The sequence below is a fragment of the Mucor mucedo genome (genome assembly GCF_025094135.1).
Source record: "Mucor mucedo strain NRRL 3635 chromosome Unknown EV154scaffold_41, whole genome shotgun sequence".
In the NCBI taxonomy this organism is placed as follows: domain Eukaryota; kingdom Fungi; phylum Mucoromycota; class Mucoromycetes; order Mucorales; family Mucoraceae; genus Mucor; species Mucor mucedo.
Window position 1 is genome coordinate 102,331 of NW_026252325.1, and position 19,985 is coordinate 122,315.

The 19,985-nt window shown below is 36.7% G+C and overlaps 9 protein-coding genes across 9 annotated transcripts; 5 read left to right on the forward strand and 4 right to left on the reverse strand.

Annotated features, from left to right (window-relative positions):
- Nucleotides 1–395: 395 nt before the first annotated feature.
- Nucleotides 396–1,558, reverse strand: EV154DRAFT_507324 (uncharacterized protein). The gene has a single exon (XM_051601407.1). The coding sequence runs from the start codon at nt 1,379–1,381 to the stop codon at nt 557–559; it is 825 nt and encodes a 274-aa protein (XP_051458030.1). The 5' UTR covers nt 1,382–1,558; the 3' UTR covers nt 396–556.
- Nucleotides 1,559–4,103: 2,545 nt separating this feature from the next.
- Nucleotides 4,104–5,631, forward strand: EV154DRAFT_563114 (uncharacterized protein; the record flags this gene model as incomplete). Its single annotated transcript, XM_051605764.1, has 9 exons — nt 4,104–4,164; nt 4,229–4,268; nt 4,326–4,458; nt 4,511–4,645; nt 4,709–4,834; nt 4,897–5,181; nt 5,232–5,381; nt 5,442–5,493; nt 5,558–5,631. 9 exons carry the CDS (start codon nt 4,104–4,106, stop codon nt 5,629–5,631), a joined length of 1,056 nt encoding a protein of 351 aa, XP_051458031.1.
- A 214-nt stretch (nt 5,632–5,845) lies between these two features.
- EV154DRAFT_507328 (uncharacterized protein) lies at nt 5,846–6,933 on the forward strand. The gene has a single exon (XM_051601408.1). It carries the CDS (start codon nt 5,879–5,881, stop codon nt 6,866–6,868), a length of 990 nt encoding a protein of 329 aa, XP_051458032.1. The 5' UTR covers nt 5,846–5,878; the 3' UTR covers nt 6,869–6,933.
- On the reverse strand, nt 6,922–8,177 carry EV154DRAFT_507338 (rpsU-divergently transcribed protein). Its single transcript, XM_051601409.1, has 6 exons — nt 7,709–8,177; nt 7,574–7,655; nt 7,416–7,520; nt 7,199–7,354; nt 7,082–7,135; nt 6,922–7,017 (listed from the first exon to the last, which is right to left on the reverse strand). Exons 1-6 carry the CDS (start codon nt 7,909–7,911, stop codon nt 7,000–7,002), a joined length of 618 nt encoding a protein of 205 aa, XP_051458033.1. The 5' UTR covers nt 7,912–8,177; the 3' UTR covers nt 6,922–6,999.
- Nucleotides 8,178–9,604: 1,427 nt separating this feature from the next.
- EV154DRAFT_507349 (uncharacterized protein) lies at nt 9,605–10,237 on the forward strand (the record flags this gene model as incomplete). The annotated part of the gene is made up of 4 exons (XM_051601410.1): nt 9,605–9,743; nt 9,806–9,931; nt 10,083–10,135; nt 10,214–10,237. Coding segments are annotated over exons 1-2 (169 nt in total), but the record flags the coding sequence as incomplete, so codon positions are not given.
- On the forward strand, nt 10,189–11,711 carry EV154DRAFT_420013 (uncharacterized protein; the record flags this gene model as incomplete). The annotated part of the gene is made up of 5 exons (XM_051595933.1): nt 10,189–10,356; nt 10,421–10,543; nt 10,610–10,859; nt 10,921–11,016; nt 11,128–11,711. 5 exons carry the CDS (start codon nt 10,189–10,191, stop codon nt 11,709–11,711), a joined length of 1,221 nt encoding a protein of 406 aa, XP_051458035.1.
- A 1,526-nt stretch (nt 11,712–13,237) lies between these two features.
- On the forward strand, nt 13,238–14,079 carry EV154DRAFT_507352 (60S ribosomal protein L18-A). The gene is made up of 3 exons (XM_051601411.1): nt 13,238–13,316; nt 13,475–13,561; nt 13,619–14,079. Exons 1-3 carry the CDS (start codon nt 13,314–13,316, stop codon nt 14,072–14,074), a joined length of 546 nt encoding a protein of 181 aa, XP_051458036.1. The 5' UTR covers nt 13,238–13,313; the 3' UTR covers nt 14,075–14,079.
- Nucleotides 14,080–14,183: 104 nt separating this feature from the next.
- Nucleotides 14,184–16,317, reverse strand: EV154DRAFT_537883 (uncharacterized protein; the record flags this gene model as incomplete). Its single annotated transcript, XM_051604237.1, has 7 exons — nt 14,184–14,863; nt 14,932–15,225; nt 15,288–15,351; nt 15,415–15,524; nt 15,581–15,863; nt 15,928–16,046; nt 16,122–16,317. 7 exons carry the CDS (start codon nt 16,315–16,317, stop codon nt 14,184–14,186), a joined length of 1,746 nt encoding a protein of 581 aa, XP_051458037.1.
- Nucleotides 16,318–16,486: 169 nt separating this feature from the next.
- On the reverse strand, nt 16,487–17,694 carry EV154DRAFT_537884 (glycosyl transferase family 64 domain-containing protein; the record flags this gene model as incomplete). Its single annotated transcript, XM_051604238.1, has 4 exons — nt 16,487–16,826; nt 16,890–17,056; nt 17,117–17,495; nt 17,576–17,694. 4 exons carry the CDS (start codon nt 17,692–17,694, stop codon nt 16,487–16,489), a joined length of 1,005 nt encoding a protein of 334 aa, XP_051458038.1.
- Nucleotides 17,695–19,985: the final 2,291 nt, after the last annotated feature.

The window sequence follows — 19,985 nt, forward strand, 5'->3', positions numbered from 1 at the left end:
CCGCATTAAAAAAAACTCTCAAAAAAACACTACTCTAATTATTATATTCTTTATCAATATTAATTTTTATAAGGCATTTACAAACGATCTAGTATGTTCTGTTGTATGCATCACTCCGTCGGGATATTTTCTCTCGTGTATTCCGAGATCTGCACATATACGTTTTCTTCGAACCATGTTTCGGAAACTGCATACTATCCGTTGAAAATCAGCTGTGACACGGTTTACACAAAAGAGCAGTTCAGTTTAATACGCTTGAGAGCGTACTTTCTCAATTGAGAATATTGATCATTTAACGATCCCAACTAAATAAACAACTTAATGTGATTATACCAGAAGCTACACATTAACACAGTCAGCATCTATATAGTGCTTTCATAAATACAAAACGCAGATAAAAGGAACCTTTTACATTAAGGTCTTTTTTATTATTATTATAAAGCAGGAAAAAAAAAATCTTGTTTCACGGTGTGAAACGTACCCTAAAAAAATTGGTGCCCTAATTACATAGATTCGGCAGTGGCTTTTCATCAACGGTTTGACTACTGCGTGCTTTTCATATATTATTTTTCCAGTCGAGAATGTAATAAGGTAAACTAAACTCTTCAACGTCAAATTCAGGCAGCTTTTGGCCAAATGCAAAGACATGACGAGTTGACCTTCTAGCACCACGATTTAAAGAATCGCCAGCAAAGATGGGTTGGTTTGAAAAGGACTTTAGTTGTCTGCTTCTTTGTTTGACAGCTTCTGACTGAAGAGCCTGCTGAAATTTAGTGTTGGTGCTACTGGTGGTAGGAGTAGGTACGGGTGAAGGATCCAGCCACTCATGGTCGTCTACTTCTTGCTTATTATTATTCAAACCCAACAGTTCATAACGTCTTAAATGATCAAGGGCATCGTTCAGCAATCGACAATGTAAATCATCCAAATACTCTTCTTCCTCGTCATCTTCACCTTCTTGCTGATGCAAGGTGCGATGACGTATCGACGACACAATGGATTGCAATAAGCTTTTATCCATGGTTTTGATACGTTCGACTAATTGCTTTTGTTGATAATAACCATGCTTCAACCGTTCTTTTTCGCGATTCTTTTGTGTCTTTTCTTCCTTTTCATGGCGTCGATGTCGTTTCAAATAATAGTCGTCTGAAAGCAACGTGTCTGATGTGTCTGATGATCGTCGTTTTGCTTTCTTTGCGATGGGTGTAATGCGTTGGACTTGAGGGAAATGATCAATCAGTAAGGGAGTTTGCGCCACGGGGGCTGGGTAATGTTCATATTCCTTTAGGATATCGAGATTAGAGGTGACTTTGATAATGGAATTAGAATCGATCAAAGGTTCCTGTGAAGTTACTTCTACAATGAGCGAAAAATCAAACATTAGTCTTCAAAGATTCACTTGTGTAATACTTCATGTTTACTTGGTTCAAGTAGATTCTTTACAGCCTCTGTTAAAAAATTATGTCTAGTTGGTAATTCCCTCTTTTCCATGATAATTTTAAACAAAAAAAACATGAAAATCAATAAAATTTTGGCTGACTGACAAGTCTGGGGGGACACTCCGATCATTGACACACCAAGCACCTATGATTTTGGGTCATCTGCCATGAATATGGAATACACTGTTCTCGGGTAAATTAGACGCTAAACTTATTACTCGTACCCTTGCGCGAGACCGTTTTCTTTTTATATCACTCAGAACGGTTGCTTTTAAGAATATTGTATATCCTTTGACCAAGACATAAATGACACTTCCCAAAGCCGAAAACAATTGATCCTTCATGTCTAGAAATTTTTGCCCTTTTCAAATAAGAGAAAGCACAATAAAGTATCTTGTTGAAAAAAAAAAAAAAAAAAAAAAAAAAAAACTCGTTTTTCAAGCCATTGATAGAAATAAGATTTATAAATGGATTTATTTCAGAGTTGCCTGAGTTGCTTGGGTTGCTTGGGTTGCTTGAGTTGTCCCCGATTTTGAGGGTTAGTTTCCATCGAGGTGGCTCCAAATGCGTGCCAAACAATGGAATAATAGTATACAGACAGTACGGCATCTTCTATGAAAAAGCCATTTAGGCGAGAAAAAGGACATATAAAGTCAATTTTAATTGTAATTTATTTTAAGTCCTCTATCACCCATAATGCGTTCGTTGAATAGCAGCTGCTTCATTTATCTTGCAAGGATGTCATAAATTACATGATATTACTATTGATAGCAATATCTTCGATTCTTGAAAAAAAAAATTGCTCATAGTTTTAGTGAAAAATCTTGCCATTACCCTCAAGTTTTTGTGTCTATAGAAAATCCACGTGTCTAGTTGGTAATAAACTAGACCAGTATGGTTGCTAGATTTATGAAATCTTTAAATGATGTTATTTTTAAGAGCATTGAAAAAAGTTCCATATCATATTTAAACAAGCATCAAGGTCTTACTGTTATTTTAAAGGACAAGTTGCCAGTATGTGCTTCTGGTCGAGTTTATGAGTATACACTTTTATAATTTTATCGGGTGGAAAAAAAATACCTATGATGATGGTCCAAATCAAAAGTAACGCAACTCCAACACGTTTAATAGAGAATACAAAATAAGCTCATTGTATTTATAGCACAGATGCGATTTTAATTATATATGATCGAAGAAAACTAATCTTCATCATCCTTGTCATAATCAGTATCATCGTCCTCACCAACGCCCTCTTTTTCCATAGTTGCTTTAGTTGTTCAAAAATCATAGCTTAAAATTTCTTTCGACTAGCTTTGTCAAGGATGAATTCAACATCATCTTCGTCACTGAAAATGTTATCACGGTCGAACTTTTGTGGATCATTCAACATACTCTAAAAAAAGAAAACAAAATAATGTGAGATAGTGCAAATATTGGTTGTCTTGTCCGTCGTCTTACATCAACAGTGGAAAGGAAGTCCATCAAGCTTTCTTTAGATCTTATGTATCTCAATTTGATTGAACGGCTTAAGAAAACAAGAAGAGCAAGCATCTTCTAGCTTGTATTCCTTTTTCTTTGGTAAGCTCATGAGTGAGAGTCTTTCACTGGATTAACCAGCTAATTGGAGTATCGGTATCTCAGTAAGAGGAGTATCTCGGGCGTAGATAGATGGCATCTCCTTTATAAAAGCCTTTCTGATCGCATGATAACCGGAGAAATAGCTTGACAATCCACTTAATTAGCCTTCACCATGACACTTTGGATTCAACACACTTTGTAATACGCCTTTACTTGCGCATAAGTGTCAAGATGAGCCTTTGACACGATGGTAGATTTTAGCTTGTCTCTATAAACCTTTTTTGACTGTTGCTTTTCTTGTCATTTCTCCAGTATCATCATCGAGCAATTGTTCATCTTGCATCATCACCAATCTCAAGTCCAGCTTGAATAAGTGACCAACGTTTTTTACAGCTGTCACATACAGTATCATCCCTAAAAATAGTTAGACGAAGGATATGTTGCCTAAATTTAAAATAAGATATTTAACCTACTTGTCCAGTATGGGTAAAAGATGTCAAGTTTTGATAGCGAGTCAACATGAAGAGAATTCTTCATCTACTATAAAAGGAAATTAAAATCGCCCTGTTGAAAAAACGGATTGGAGGGTAGCTCTATCAAAAGTTTATACCTTTGGCTTGTACGACAACTCAGTTACCGGCTTATTAGAATGAGGATTCAACTTAAGCTTAATTCAACTTCCCATCAATATCCAAACAAACAATAACTAATTCTCGTGTTCCTTCGTCATCAATAAGTACAATATTTAATCTAGCCTGTTTCTTCTTTTTACTCTACGGCTACTAATACCCAACAATCAAAACTGGATTCCTTATTTCTCTATCCTAGCTACATATACTCAAGCCTTGGAGGCTTTATCTAGTGTATCCACGTTTTCATATCAATATTTCTATTTTTTTATACTATTCTTGAAAGTATTTGTGAACATACTTATTTCTGACATTATTTTATTTCTGTATATCCCTTCATTACGACGCGTGACTTTTGCTGATTTTAAATAAAATTAAGATTTATACAAAAAGTGGTAAATCTGTACTCTTTTTTTTTTTAGCGTGTGTGTGTATGTCTGTGTTAGAACCACAAAATATGTCGTCTAAAAAGCAAATGGAGAGATTTGCCAAGAAAGATATTCAAGAATCTTCTACAGGTACCTAAAAAAAGAATAATGCAACAGCAAGGAAAGATTAAAGAGGACTTATGCAAAATGATAGACGCTAAAGAAAATCCAGCTGCATGCATATTTGTAGCAAGGTACTTGTTAGTAAGGGGTATTTTATGCGTTTTGTCATTTAACAAATTCGTATTTAGCTTGAATAAGAACATTAGCGATGAAGACTTGAATGACAGTGTCTTTGTTCATTTCAATCAATGGGGTTCCTTATTAGGTGTCAAAGTACTTAGGGACTCTCTCAAGAGACCTTATGCCTTTGTCCAGTTCGAGGTAAGAAAAAAGAAACTTTTCATCATCTCTTTATCACTGAATAAATCATTAGTTTGAAGATGACTGCAAAACAGCATTAAAAGAGGCACCTGGTACCATTATTAATGGTAGAAGTATTCGCTGTGAGCCTGCTAGAGTCAATCGCTCTATTTGTTTGATTTCTTTCAATCAACCATTCAATAGACAGGTACAATTAATAAATATTGACAAAAAGAATTTTATTTTAATTAATATCTACTTCTTCGTGCAGTTCCTTCAATCCAAACTTTCCATGTTTGGTGAGATCGAAGACATCACTTTGCTACAGCCGCAGGGTAATTTTCATTATGTTTATGTCAAGTACATGTACAGAAAGGATGCCATCAAATCTTACTTGGTAAGGAAAGTCATATATATCACATACACATAGATAGTAAAAATTCATCTATCAAATGTAAGGCTTTAAAATGTAATAATGCCAATCATTGGTTCGTTGAATGGACTTCGAATGTGGAAACATCCATGTACAGTGGCGTATATCAATATGCGACACGTTGTTTGGATAGATTTAGCATTTTTATTGGCAACTTGCATGAGTCTACATCAGACGCAGATCTTTCTATCAAGTTTAAATTATATGGTACAATTGTTCATACTCACGTAATTCGTAAAAATCCTAGAAGGGTATTTGCCTTTATCCGCTTCAAAGAAGAAGAAGCTGCCTTGAAAGCTATTCATTCCGAGGTAAAACATGATTTAAATTATTTCAATAAATTTCTTATATATGATTTTAGAATGGAAATATTTGGAATGAAAGAATACTACGTGTAAACTATCGTGAATACTACCATAATACTTGTGCATACGGTCATTATCAAAATAAGAACGTCAAGCCCATCATGATGGTACCGTACTATAATAGTGCATATGATCCCTATTACATGGTAATTATGAAACATTAGTAATTAAAGAAAGTCCCCTAAGTAAGTCACTGTTATTTACAGGTCAATGAATCATTGGGTAATAACATGACTGTAGGTGGAACATTTTACAAAGGTAAAAAAAAAAAAAAAAAAAAAAAAAAAAAAACGTCATAAGTATGAAACTAAGCCTTATATAGACATGAATGCGCCACCTTATTATATCTCTGGTGACATGGTTTATTACCCTTATTATAAGGATGGGAACCAATAAAGGTAGTAAAAATTAAAGAGATGAAAATTACCTATTTATTAAGCATGGTGTAACATTTCACACAGCCTAAAATAAAAAAGCGGTAATCACGGGGCTTCCCCACCTTTTTTTTTTTTTATAGTCCCCCTCCCCCCCACTTGTTTTAATTGAATTATATAAAAAGGATAATTCATGTAAATCCTTTTTTCTTCTTTTTTTTTTTTTTTCTCCTACTTTTTCATATATTCCGATTTTTCTTTATTATTTTATGAGCTTACAACATACAACGACAGTCTGCCCACAAAGATCAATGGCATGGATGACATTAAATGAAAATGAACAAATTATTAGCGTAACACCAGACATGATACAGTTGTTAGAGTATGACCCTACAAATCAATATTTGGACAGTGTTTGGAAAGCTATTGAATCTGATCAAAGTTATCTGGTTGTTTCGACCTTCCAATCATTACGTACTTTATGCATTTGTACGCATATCCAAAATAATAAGCGGGTCTTGATTTGTACAGACATCACCGATCTGAATCAAATGTATTCTAAGCGACAAGACGCCAACATTTCAATTACTCGGCTTACCATGTATGGTACCATAGAAGCCGCATTCAAAAGCCCTTCTTTACCCTTATTAGCTGTCGGTCAACCTATCATGCGTTATATTCATTCAGATGATGTCCAGCTATTTTGTTCGGCACTCAGTCAATCAGGCAAAAATAACACAATCAATACACTTCAATTACGTATTCTTCGTCATGAAGACTATCAATGGTCTGATTTTACTGTCATGACTATTGAGGGAGGACGAAAAGTACTGTGCATCATTAAACCAACCCATGACTTGATTAGAAAAGAAGAGCAATGTTATGATAATCTGCTGCGAGAAACTGTGACACAAATCCAATCCAAGTTCTGGTATGCCATTGAAAATGGAATGAATCTGATCGCTCATAGTCTTGCCACCAGTCTACTTCTTGTCATTCAAACTGTATGGCAACTATGGTATAATCAAGACAAGACTTGGTCAGGCCTATTCTCTACTTCTTCAGAATATCTCGTCAGGAGACTAGTCAAATCAACCAAACAACGGCGAGAAATTGAAACATTGTGTCGATTGATAAGCTGGGCTGGCATTCAGCAATCCACCACTAGGTCATTTATTGATAACACTTTGGATGAAACATCAGACTGGTTATTATCAAAAACCCAACTTGCAGGCCATGGTTACGACACTGTAGTTTAAATTATACCCCTCACCCTTTATACATAACTTTCACTTCTACAACCCCCTTAATTTTTTTTTTTTTTTTTTTTTTTTTTTTTTTTTTTGCATACTTGTTTGTATATATTAGATTGTAAATACATGTTTTTTATTTAAAATCGACCACCACGCTATAAATAATAAAAATAAAGGTTAATTTTTCCATAATTTTTTATCTCTTCTTGTTTTACTTACGTTGGCGAGAACACTGACCAAACTTTTGGCACCGAATGTCAACATGGTACCCAACTATCAGTTTTTATTTTTAATTAGTACAAACCAAAAAAAAAAAAAAGCACAAATTATTCTTACCTGACGTGTGGAGGACCCAATCCAAGCGGCCTGATCTAATCTGGACGTCAAGAATCTTTCCGTTTCGGTATAATTAGGGGATAAATCTTGTGTCATAAATACATCAGCTGCACTGTAAACCGCGGCTAATGAAGCACGCTTTGTATACCAGTTCATCTTTTTTTTTATTGCACACTCGTATTAGTAATTTGATTTTACACAGATACCTTTCACTTACATCTGGGCTTCGGTCGCCTGCATAATACCAAATATCATCAGCAATATCGCCCAAGTGTTTCAAGGACATGGCCACATTGGAAGGGCGACCCATAATGGCAAGTGCCTACATAGAGTGGAGTTAGAAAACTATTAAAGTAACCCTTGTTCGTTTAGTACCTCTGGCCATTTATGAATATAAGGTTTGTTCATATCCAAACGAAGTAAGGTCAACACCTTGACTCTTTCATTCATGGGTAACCTAATTAGAAGTTGAGTAAAAGTTGTTATTGTTGAGCGTGAAAAAAGGCATACAAGTCTAATTCGGCTTTCTTTTCTTGCACAGCTTGAACGAAAACGTCACGTTGGTAAGCTAAATGAGCATCAATAAGCCCTGATTCCCCACCAGGAAACATGCCATGTGCAACAGAGGGATAGCCAAGTGATTTTGCACCTTGCATTAAACTGTGCATGGTCCAGCCCGATTGAGCAACAAATGGCATGGTAGCATTCAACATTTCAATACGAGGGTCTTGTTCATTGGCAGCAGGACTATTTTTATTTTATTTAATATGCTTGGTCATGTGCATGCTGCCGTCAAAATAGATAATTACGTGGAAATGAAGCGACGGGTTGGTACTGAAGGTCGAGCAAGTCGAGAAACAATAGGTATACAACGTGCAACTCTAGACATTTGTTAATGCTGAAAAAAAAAAAAAAAAAAGAAAAAGGAAGGGCAACAAATGAAAACTATTTTTTTCTCAAATTGTGAGGGGTGACTGCCAGTTGCCAAAAATGCGCGAGGTCATTCAATTGTTTGTATAAAATCATGAGTACAATGGGTTTTATGCCCTGTTTCATCCTACCTGTCATACGCACGCTTACAGTCATTTGCGGGGCATCTTTAACCGGCATAGAAAACTCAGAAAGGGTAATACAGGATTTTTTCTAGCCAATGCTTTTAATTTTGAAAGACAATTTGATATGGTTTAATAAAGAGAGTATCCTGGCAGAAAACGCAATTCTATGGCGAGTGTCTCTAGGCAACCCTTTTACTGCATGAGTCCAATAAATATTATTCATAACAGAAAAGCAGGGCTCAGCGTCAGTGTCTGCTGCCATTAGTTGACAGATCTGCTACTGGGCAGTTCTTTTTAAAAATGTACAGACGTATTACAATAAGACTACACGGCAATGCCATTAATATAGCTAGAATCAAGTATCCCCTTGGCCATTACTGTACACGCTTTATGCAGTATAGTCGAAACGCTATTGGACCCATGTGCTGATGGCATTACTGTTACAAGGAATGGTTGTCTTGCTGCAGATCCTTTTTTTTTTTTTTTTTGTACAGTAATTCTTTGGAAGAAGCATTCACCTTTAAATTGTTACGGTAATCATGAAAAAGCTCTGGCTTGGAAGAATCGCTCCTTAGAGAAAAAAGGAATTGTTAGCAAGACAATTTTAACCTTTACTTTTCAGGTTGACTTTAGTCCATGTTACAAGCAAGTAGGCTAAAGCACTCACTGTCTTGGGCTAAAAGAATGCGTCAATAAAAGCTATAATGGCTTTCCTTGAGTCAAATATAGTTTGCATAAAGTGGACACAAATAGTTTATAGTTGTGTGTTGTATAAAGTGTAGAGATGTGTTGCTTGATCTTTCTTGGCCATTACGTGCTATTGTTTGTATGAAGAATGGCATTTTAAATCACACGAAAGAAAAGCTGCTTTTCAAAAAAAAAAAAAAAAATCTATCCCCGCTTTTATAGGTCCGTTTTCATGCTCTCTTTTCTTTTTGTTCAGGCACTGTACATTGAAGCTTCTTAAGCAAAAAGAAAAGATAAAAATATTATACAAAAATCAGCTGTAAACCATCTTTCTGAGTATTATGATCTTTTAATATATGTTTTGTTTAAACTTTAATAAGAAAAGAGCAAAAAAAAAAAAAAAAAATAGACGGAGAAAAAGTTTTTATTTTTGTAACCACAAGTTGAGCTCTGTATAATTTTTGCTGTCCTATTAAGAAAAAAAAATATTTAGATAAAGTAAGCTTGTCAGCGCCGTTTCCAGCTGCGGCGCTGATTGAGTGAGCTCATAGCCGCATAGGGGCATGGGCAAGCCGAAGGCCCAACGGCCTAGGAATAGCCGAAGGCCCAACGGCCTAGGAATAGCCGAAGGCCCAACGGCCTAGGAATGATAGAGTGATAGAATAAAAAAAAAACGACTTTTTTTTTTTAATAATGCACGCTTGATATTCCCCTCTTTTTTAATAAAAGAACCTTTTCTTTTTTTTTTATTTCTAAATTCATGAATCCACCTTTTTTAAGAACTGAAAGTCCAACACCTTTAAGTAAGAAACAGAGAAAGAGCGACGATAAGAAAGTTAGCGAGATTTGACCATTAAAAAATTAGTCAATTTATCACAATTAACCAACTCGAGACCACTTCACCCAACACGATGCATTCACACGATTTCACAAGAAGACAGAAGCTCTATCTTATCCCTTGTAGCCAGTAAACGCTATTTGTTCAGTGGAAGTTAGAGCTCTCAGATCCACATAAGACACCCCCCCCCCCTCATTGCTTCAAGTTAAAACAACAACCTTAATTAAACATTTTGTATTTAAAAAAAGGTTTGGGATCTTTTAACTTTTACTTTGGTCACTATTTTCAAAGGTTATCGCGGTAGTGTTTTAGGTTTAAATTTTTCCGAAGACGAACATAAATTATTCAGTAGTTCTGGTATCTGTGTGTGTGTGTGTGTGGGGGATTTTTTTACACTGTTCTAAATATTTATGCTAATACTATTTTTATACAAAGGTGATGGTACTGTCAGAGTTTGGATCTATGACCACTATGATGTAATTGCAGCGGAAAATGAAAATAATTTGTGGGGTACAGATCCATTCAACATGACAGGTAGAAATGGTTATCTGTATGGTCGCGGTACAAGTGATAACAAGGTAAAATATCCCAACATCTATTTTTTTTTTTTATTTAAAACAAATCATAACTTATATATTGTAGGGACCAATCCTTGCATCGATTTTTGCTGTGAACGAGTTGTTAAAGGAAGGTCTTTTGGATGTCAATGCCATCTTTTTAATTGAAAGTGAAGAGGAAAGTGGCAGAGTTGGATTTTATGAAGCAGTAAACCAAAACAAGGAACTCTTTTTAGGATGTGGATATGGTTTTATTAAGGTAAGCTGATTATAGGTTATACTTTTGTTATGTCCACTCATGTATGTATATATATGTGTGTATAGTAATTCTTACTGGCTTGGCGAAGATGTACCTTGTATTACATATGGCCTAAGAGGTGTTATTCACGCAACAGTTTCCATTAGTAACAAGCGTGCCGATCTTCATTCTGGTATAGAGGGAGGGGCTGTTTCTGAACCCTTGATAGACCTGATCCACGTATTAGGAAAACTAGTAGACAATAACAAAAAGGTTCTCATTCCAGGTAACATGAGTATATTGTATGCTTGTTTCTTTGATATTTACAAATTATATGTTCCCATCAGGTTTTTATGATAACGTAAGTCCTATGACGGAAGCTGAAGAGAAATTGTATGATCCTATTGTTGAATGGACGCAAACATCGGAAACAGCACGATCCAGTACATGAGCCCATCACTCAACCATTGCCTCACCCAATACATGCTCACCTGATTGTGGTAACGAAACCCAGTTCAAGATATTGGCCTCAGACAATGAAATGCTGGATGCAGACAAGTTAAAGCAGCAATTGATGGCACGATGGAGATATTCGACCTTGACAGTACACAAGATTGATGTATCTATCAACAACCCCACCCTTATCCCACGTAACGCAAAGGCAGCCGTGAGTATGCGTGTTGCTCCTGACCAGGCTATCACAGATATTTGCGCCCAGTTTGAGCAATATGTCAAAAATGTGTTTGCTCAATGTAACTCGGATAATCGAATCTCAATTACCATCGAGAGTGCAGCCGAATATTGGCTAGGAGATTTGAAGAGTAAATACTTTAAGGCGGTTGCAAATGCTATAGCAGATGAATGGAATATGAAGCTATTGTATATTCGAGAAGGTGGTTCGATTCCTGCTGTGCGTTGGCTTGATCCTTACGGCGCTAGATCGATTGGTTCCGTTTCCAACCCCAACACTGCTTACAGACGTTTAAACTCCATCTTGACCCAAAACAATGTTTGTAAAGAGTTACGCGCCAACAGATACTTTGGAAAGCCACACGTCACAAGGAGAAGAAAGAATATCGAACGTAACCGTAAATTATTCGGTGCCATGATTGGAAAGAAGGCTGCACTTATCAAGTGAAGTGGAGAGTTCGTTGGGAGCACGAAGTTCGGCAGCCAATACACCAGGCATAGCAGGGGTGCTTTCCTCTTTCATGCCGCCTACAATTTGTCTCATCACATTGCTGGTAGATATTTGATGCATCCAATGCATGGGTGCACCAGGTGTTGTGAATCGGTTGGAAAGGTTTAACAAGACTGCTCTCAATGCCATCTTTAAAATGATTCCAATAATAATTAAGAGAGAGAAAAAAAAAAGAGAGAGTGAGGACCATGGCTTACATCCGGAAACCCAAAACCAGAGTCACGTTTCAACGTCCGTGCTTCTACAGTTTGTGATATCAGAACAGACATTAGGTTTTATAGTAGGATCTATCAGCGGTTGGTATGGCAACTTGAATAGTAGGCTTCTTCGGGTTGGAAGATTATTCATCATTTGTATTTTTTTTCTGTAAACTCCATCACTACAAAAAGATTCTCAAGTCTATTTTTAAAAAGGGCATATATTTCTAATCAGGAACATGTTTGGGTTTCATTCATGTCTTTACTGTGCGCTGGTCTATATCGTAGATTATTATATTTATTCGATCTAAGCAATAGCACTCTTTTATATTTTACTGATATTCCTCCCCGTAAAAAAAAAAAAAAAAAAAAAAAAAAAAGGTCCAGTGCATTTTTTTTACAGCCTAGTATATTCTACAATTTGTTTATTTGATAGCCTCATCCTTTGATTGATTCTCATTCAAAAGAAGCACACCATCAAGAAAGTACATATATTTATACGATGAAATACACAAAGCTTACGATGGTATCAATTTATAATGATATCCTCAGCGCACACGCTACTTTTTATAAGAGAAACTTCCCTTCACTTTTTTTTATGCGAAAAGTACTCAAGCTCTAATTTGTCGATAAGTCTTCAGCAATTCTCTCAAACACTCCTTGGGTATGATACCCTCAACAAGGTCAATGCGATATCATCTTTAAAGGGTATCATACGTGTATAATCTTGCACTTGGTTCAAAAGCATTAATTAGGTATATTTTTTGACCATTGATGTCGCGGGTTATAATTGCATCGTTTGCTCGTATAGTGACAAATATTCTATCTACAAGCAACTTGACTTACAAATTTTAAATCCAATCTACACTCACTTACTGATGTTTCTGATCTGTAGACTTATTCTGGCGCATACAATGGCTGTAGCGTCATTTTTTCTTGACACATGCTTAATTTACTTTGGCAGATACTTACATCGAAAAGGATACGAACAGATTCTAATATAAAAAAGTGTCATTGGCTATAATGGGTTGCAATTATAGAAAAATCTTCGCATATTTACAAAGAGATACACTGTTTTTATTGCATTCCTCACAAAATCTCAGGCACAATGCCTGTTCTCTTGTCATTCAGGGTAGAGCATTGACATAAATGCCGAGCAGACAAAAATATTAAAGGCCCGATAAAGCGGGCTCGGACCGGAAATGAAAAAGGTTCGGATCGGACACTGTAAACGGAGCGGGGAGGCTGTTTTTCAGCAGAAACATCGCATTTGCAAGCATCCATTTAAAGATTCTCTCTTCTTGGACACAGCCTAAACGACCGGTTGCTAGATATTTAAAAAATGGTAAAGATTGAAAAGAATGGATATACAGCAGACAGACCCCTCCAAAAAAAAAAAAAAATAGAAAAAAAAATAATAGAGAATGGATAGGATGGATGGGAGAGAGATATAAAAAGTGGATAAAACCAAAGGTGAAACTAACATGTGGAAAATGGTTATAGGGTATCGATCTTAAGAACCATCACGTCAAGAACACCAACCGTACTTCTCCCAAGTCCGAGAACGTCTACTTGGCCTTGCTCGTCAAGGTAATAAAGATACATTGGAATGGAGACTGAATGAATCTAATGTAAATACCCTTTTAGTTGTACCGTTTCCTTGCTCGTCGTACTGATGCCAACTTCAACAAGGTTGTCTTGAAGCGTCTCTTTATGTCTCGTGTCAACCGTCCCCCTGTCACCGTTTCTCGCATTGTCAAGAACGCTAAGGGTAACAACACCGTTGTTGTTGTCGGTACCGTCACTGACGATTCCCGTCTTTTGGACTTGCCCAAGCTCTCTGTTGCTGCTCTTCATTTCACCAAGACTGCCAGAGCTCGTATCTTGAAGGCCGGTGGTGAAGTTTTGACTTTGGATCAATTGGCCCTCCGTGCCCCCACTGGTGCTAACACCGTCCTCGTCCGTGGTGCTAAGAACTCTCGTGAGTCCGTTAAGCATTTCGGTATGGGTCCTCATAAGAACAAGAAGCCCTTCGTTCGTTCCAAGGGTAGAAAGTTCGAAAAGGCTCGTGGTAAGCGTGCTTCTCGTGGTTTCAAGGTTTAAATCATTCCTTAATAAAAAATCATATTTCTTTAAAGAAAAAAGAAAATACCATTTATATATGTTTGTGCTTCTTTTTCTTTTATTAATGTACAGTGAAATTTCCTATTTTCTAACCTCTCAAGGCCTTCAACTTGGCAGCAGCATCAGGGAAATCCTTGGCAAAACGAGTTTGGGTCTTTGTTGCCTCGACATAAGAAATAGCATGCTCAAGCTCAGCTTCGGTTCTTGCTAAATTGATGGCCATTTCATAGTATTTAAGTGCCTCCTCGGGTTTACCTTGTTCAAGCAAAATTTGAGCGAGCGAAGCAACAGCGGCATCACAAGCAGGATCGACCTCTAAAGCACTTTCACATAATTGTGTAGCTTCTTCTGTGTTACCCAAAACTTGGTACATCAACATGGCCTTGTTGATATAAGGCAAAGGATTCTTGGGATCCAATTGCATGGCCTTACCAAACATCTCGATGGCCTCGGGCAATTTTTGTTGATCCACCAAAAGCTCACCGTAATAATTATGCACATCAGTGCTGTTGGCGAATTTCTTTAATGTGTTGTTGAAAGTAGACATGGAGGAAGAGATAGATCCCAACTTGTATTGAACAACACCTAATTGAATATGGGCATATACAAATGAGTCGTCCAACTTAATACTCTCGGTATAATCCTTGGCTGCTGCATCATAGTTTCCACTGATGTAGTTGACTTGGCCACGGTGATAGTAAATGTCGGGATCGCTGGGGTTGATGGCAACGGCATCTTCAAATTGCTTATAAGTAGTCTCAACATCGCCTAATTACACTTACTTAGTCACCATAAACACACACACACACACACACACACACATGATTTTACAATACCTCTTTCCATATAAATACTAGAACGCTTGATATAACTTTGAACATACTTAGGATCAGCTTCAATGGCCTTGTTGAAATAATCTAAAGCTTCGGCAGTGTTACCCTTCAAGAAAGCAAAAGTACCCATCAAGTTTAAGGCATAAGCTTGGTAAGCACGAGAGCAGCCCAATTCAACAGCCTTTTCACAAGCCTCCAATGCCTCACTATACTTCTTTTCGGCAATGAAGCGATATGCCTTGGCATAATAGGCATCACCGGTTTCCTCATCGGGGATACCAGACAAATCTTGAACAACTGTTTTTTTTTTAATAGTGTTAATTTAAACCTTCCCTTTTTTTTTCTTGCGCATACTTTACCAGGTCTGAATGAGTCAAGGTAAGCATTGACAAAAGTAGGAGAAGGCAAACGAGGCTTCTTTGTCTATTTAAACCAAAGTTTGCCATTTTAGTTGATTTTCCCTTGCGCCCTTTATTAAAAACTAACCTTCATAATTTCCTTTGCTCTGTTCTCGGAAACAAGCTTTAAAACACGTTCCATAGCCTTACTGGCGGCATCATTCTTGAAAGCATCAAGAATACACACACAAGTGAAATCTATCATCTCAATTGTCAATATAGAAAGGAAAAATAAAACAAAAAGAAATATTTACCATAAAGGGAGTTTTCTAAATCACCCTTCTTTTCCAAAGCATGAGCACGTCTGTTCAATGCCTTCACATACACGGGATCCAACTTGAGAGCTTCATTACAATCCTCAATGACACGATCGTTGTGACCCAAATTGGCAAAACATGCAGCACGGTTGGAATAAAAGATGGGATCGGCCTTGTATTGAAGTGCTAAAGTGTATAATTCGGCAGCCTCTTCATAACTTTTGGCACTGAACTTGGCATTACCCTTTCCTTTGAGGGATTGAGCGGCATCGGCACGTTGCTTTAAGAGAGCTAGTGTGAGTCTACTATATCTTTAAAAAAACGCAATTGTGTAATGTATTTACCTCGTCAGTCAAGGCAGCAATTTCAACTTCTGTCAAAGTAGCATAGTCAGGCACAACAGTGGTTGTTTCTGTAGGTTCAACAGGGGTCTCGGTTGTGGTCTCAACAGGCTTTTTAGGAACTACGTATGATATTAAAGAGTTAGTCGACAATCACGAGAGATATGTATGTAGTGGTTGTTTGGGGTGAGCATTACCAACTTCTTTCTTGGTGCCTTCGGGCTTCTTCTTTCCCTTTTTACTGTTACCACCAGCGATATAATAGGCACTTGCACCTGCAAGGGTCAAACCGGCTGCAACAGCGCAATAAAACTTCCAGTCTTTGTCCTCAAAGAACTTCTTGAGCTTATCGGTTGTGTTCACTTCAACTACTTTACTGCTAGCAGGTGCCATTTTTTATTATTATTCAAAAGAGAAAAAAAAAAGAAAGAAGAGAATAAGAAAATAATAAAAGGGTATTTTTAAATTATAGTCTACCCCCCTTCACAAAAAAAAAAAGAAGCGAAAAGAAACATGAATTTTTAAAACAGCGCATGGTTTTTTAGGTTAAAATCCAATGACGTTATCTCTTTTTTTGTGACATGATGGTTTTTTCAATACGGCTCCAATTCCCTGTTCGAATCCTGGGTCTGGTAAAGGGAGCAATGGATATATAGGAAGATTTCAAAGGGTCCACCTTGTGCCAGTAATCGCTGATGAAGTCTGAAATACATTGTGAGCGAGCGGGCATATGGGCTGCATTCGTGCTAATTCCCTTTCGAAGACCGAAATCCTCCATGCTTTTCGCGGTGCGCACAACTGTAGGTGGGGCTCCGCTTAGTCCAGAGGCCATCATTGCAAATCCTAGATCTTCACAGTTTAATTGACTGTCTACAGAAGCATGCAATTGGGGTTCTAAAAGGCTATATGAATAGATGAAAACATTTAATATTGGCCTACTTTTGAGTTGTCCTTTTTTTTTTTACCATGTGTAACTAAATAAGTAGTCTGACCGGATAAACATACTCTTGGTCAAGATAATTGAATAAGGCGCATTTCCAACTACTTTGTACGTTGCCAATTCTGTTTCGGGATCATAAGTGTGCATACGAGGAAAATGCCCCACCACGCTATCTTTGTAAGATTGCCAAGCCTACAATGTGTACATTTAGTTAGTACCTGACAGTTCCATCATTCATTTTTTTTTTCTTACAGTAAATGTGAATTCTAAATCATTGATATCAACATAAATGTCATCATCCATAATATAAACAGAATCAGTCTGCAATTCACTGCTTGGATTGAAACGATTATTTAAAGAATCAAACGACTGCTTCAGGACCTTGACTCGACTGTAATCAGCCTTTCTGATCTTTTGAAACAAGGAACGGGGAACGTCTAAATGAGGATTGTGCCAAGTAACAAAGACAGTGTGTATCTTTTCAGATTTTAACAGGTGTCTAATAATCAAAGATAAATGCTGGATACGTTCAGGGTTATAAGTACTGATCATGACCGAGAATTGATCTTGGACAGGGAAATGAGTGATGTTTGTGGTTGTATCCAAATAGTTGTCACAGATAGTGCGTTGTCTAGCCTTATTATTCCAGTCGTCATCTACTGTTTTATTTTTATGATTAGATTACACAAATATTTATATACTTGTATTTACGTACGTCTCAATAGGTGTTGCACGTTCTGCTGAATTCGACGCCACTTATAAAATGCAACAGGGTCGTAATGTTTCTTCCAATCAGAGTCATTGTACGCATGAAAGTTCCATGGTTTCATTGGTCCCCTATAAACAAGAGCAATCTAAAAATAACTGGCCCCATCAGAATAATGTTTACCTAATACTACAGTTTTATTTTTATACCTCGTCGAGAGTTGTCAATGATTGTTTGTCGTCAATGAGAGACGCTTGTCGTAACATGGCAACAAATGATGAACTGGGATTGCGCGACAACATTGTAAAGGTTCGTGGACTAGGCTCTAATACAAGAATGGATACATCCTTATCAGCAGCGCCCACAGGCAAAGCTAACAATTCATCGACTTTCTATTTTTAAAAAAATAAAAATCTTAGTTTTAAAAAATGAATCATTATCGCATTATGACATACTTTTTCAAACACAACGTCAGGAGTGAAATAAATAATGTTTTGGTAATCAAACAAGGCCCATAGGTTAGTCGCCGCCTTATCTGCCGTATCGTTTGTCTATCCGTATGTTTGTCAGTCAGATGTTTTATATAAGTCGTGTATGTTATTACTTTGATCACTTTGGCTCCCACTTTCTCTAATTGATCTATATGGCTAGAACCAAACTGTACAGACGCAAGTAACACAATGATATCGGTTTTGCTTGCATAATTTAAAGAATAAATAGACACTAAAGCAGCTTCCAACTGAAAATGGCTGTGAGCAACATTTTTATATTGATTTAATTTTCGAATTTATAATACCTCTCTTGGATCGGAAAGTACTGTGGCAAACGCCTTGTTTTGGAACGATACTTGAGGGCGGTTTGGCGCCATTGATTTTGTTATTTTAAATGTGGGGTATATTGTGAATAGAAGTAAGCAGCATAAAGCTGTAATTGAGGTTAATATATAAAATCGTCTATTCATCATATAGGAAAAAAGGAAGAGAGAGAGAGAGATAAAAAGCAAGTCTAGAAACAAGAGTAAGATCTTTTTAAATATGGTTCGCTGGGTTTTAAAAAAATTGTCATATTTCTCGTTCGTTCTTATCAGGCGTGTGGGTTAAGTGTTTAGAAGGATCGACGGAAGATCTCGTTTCATCCCAATTACATCTAATAGTTTTTATTTTTAGATGTATAGAGAGAGAACATGGGACCGTGCATATATCGTCAGGTATTTGGATCGTAATTAAGTTTATAAAGTAACACAGTGTATATCTTTGTTTAAGACAGGTTGATAACTGGTTTACGGAAATGTTAAATATGTAAAAGCATGTTGGAAAAGGTATAAATTTTTTGTAGCATTGAAGGGTTTAGTAAAATGAAATCGAAGCCTACTTTAGACAAGGGGAATGAGGTTATAGATACCTACCAGTCAGCTAAAGCTGATACACCATATGCCACACGGGTGCATACTTTTTCTTGGCGGAAATACCCATATTAAGGATGCACGGCCATTTGGTATGTTATTCAACTATTGCCACTATACTAATGGTACGTATGTTGCTCACGAGCGCCCCGGACGAATATCACTTAAAACTTGCCTAAATAATTCCCGTAAAACCAAATGTTATTCGCTAGGAGTATGATAGCCCAAATAATCCTTGACACACCTGTATCACGAAGAAACCTTTTAGGATTTGCCTACATAACCAAAAAAAAAACTAGATCATGTCACACGCAAGGTAAAGTCCATATCTCGTAGAATATTGGACACTATCATTGACCTAGAAGATGATAATACAAAGATGAACTATTTTTCTAAAACAGTTGGCTGATTACTCACCAGTCGAATGGCATTGCAATTTTTTTAGGTGTTTGACAGTCTTAGCCAATAAAACACTACACCAGTTAGTGTTGTGGAACACGTGAATGTCAATAACAATGGTCAACTTGTTTTGACACTGGCAATGGAATAACGTCAACCGGATTCTGATCTGTTAAAGAATCCCATTGTTAGTAACAGACTACATTAATACATCGATAACCAATAGTAACTAAAGCTGTCGGAAACAGCTAGAGGTTCAATTTCTATACCTAGAATTATACTCTACTCAGAAGTAGACAGAACAAATTTGGAAGCTACATAATACGCCATTTTCTCCCCTTTAAATTTTGTGCTTTATCATTGGTAAAACTTACTACTAAATCACTGATAGATAACTTGTAACTTAAGCATTACATGTGGTATGTAAGCTTGACGCAATTATTATCTGAGTCTATCAACAATATCCTTAAGTGGTTATTTACAGGGCACTTCTATTTTAAGTAAAAGCCCAAGATTTTCAATGATCCTGACATTTAAATTAGCTCTTATTTTTTTGAACCTCTCCCACTTACATACCATTTTTCTTTTTTCTTACATGCTTGTTCAAGAAAATG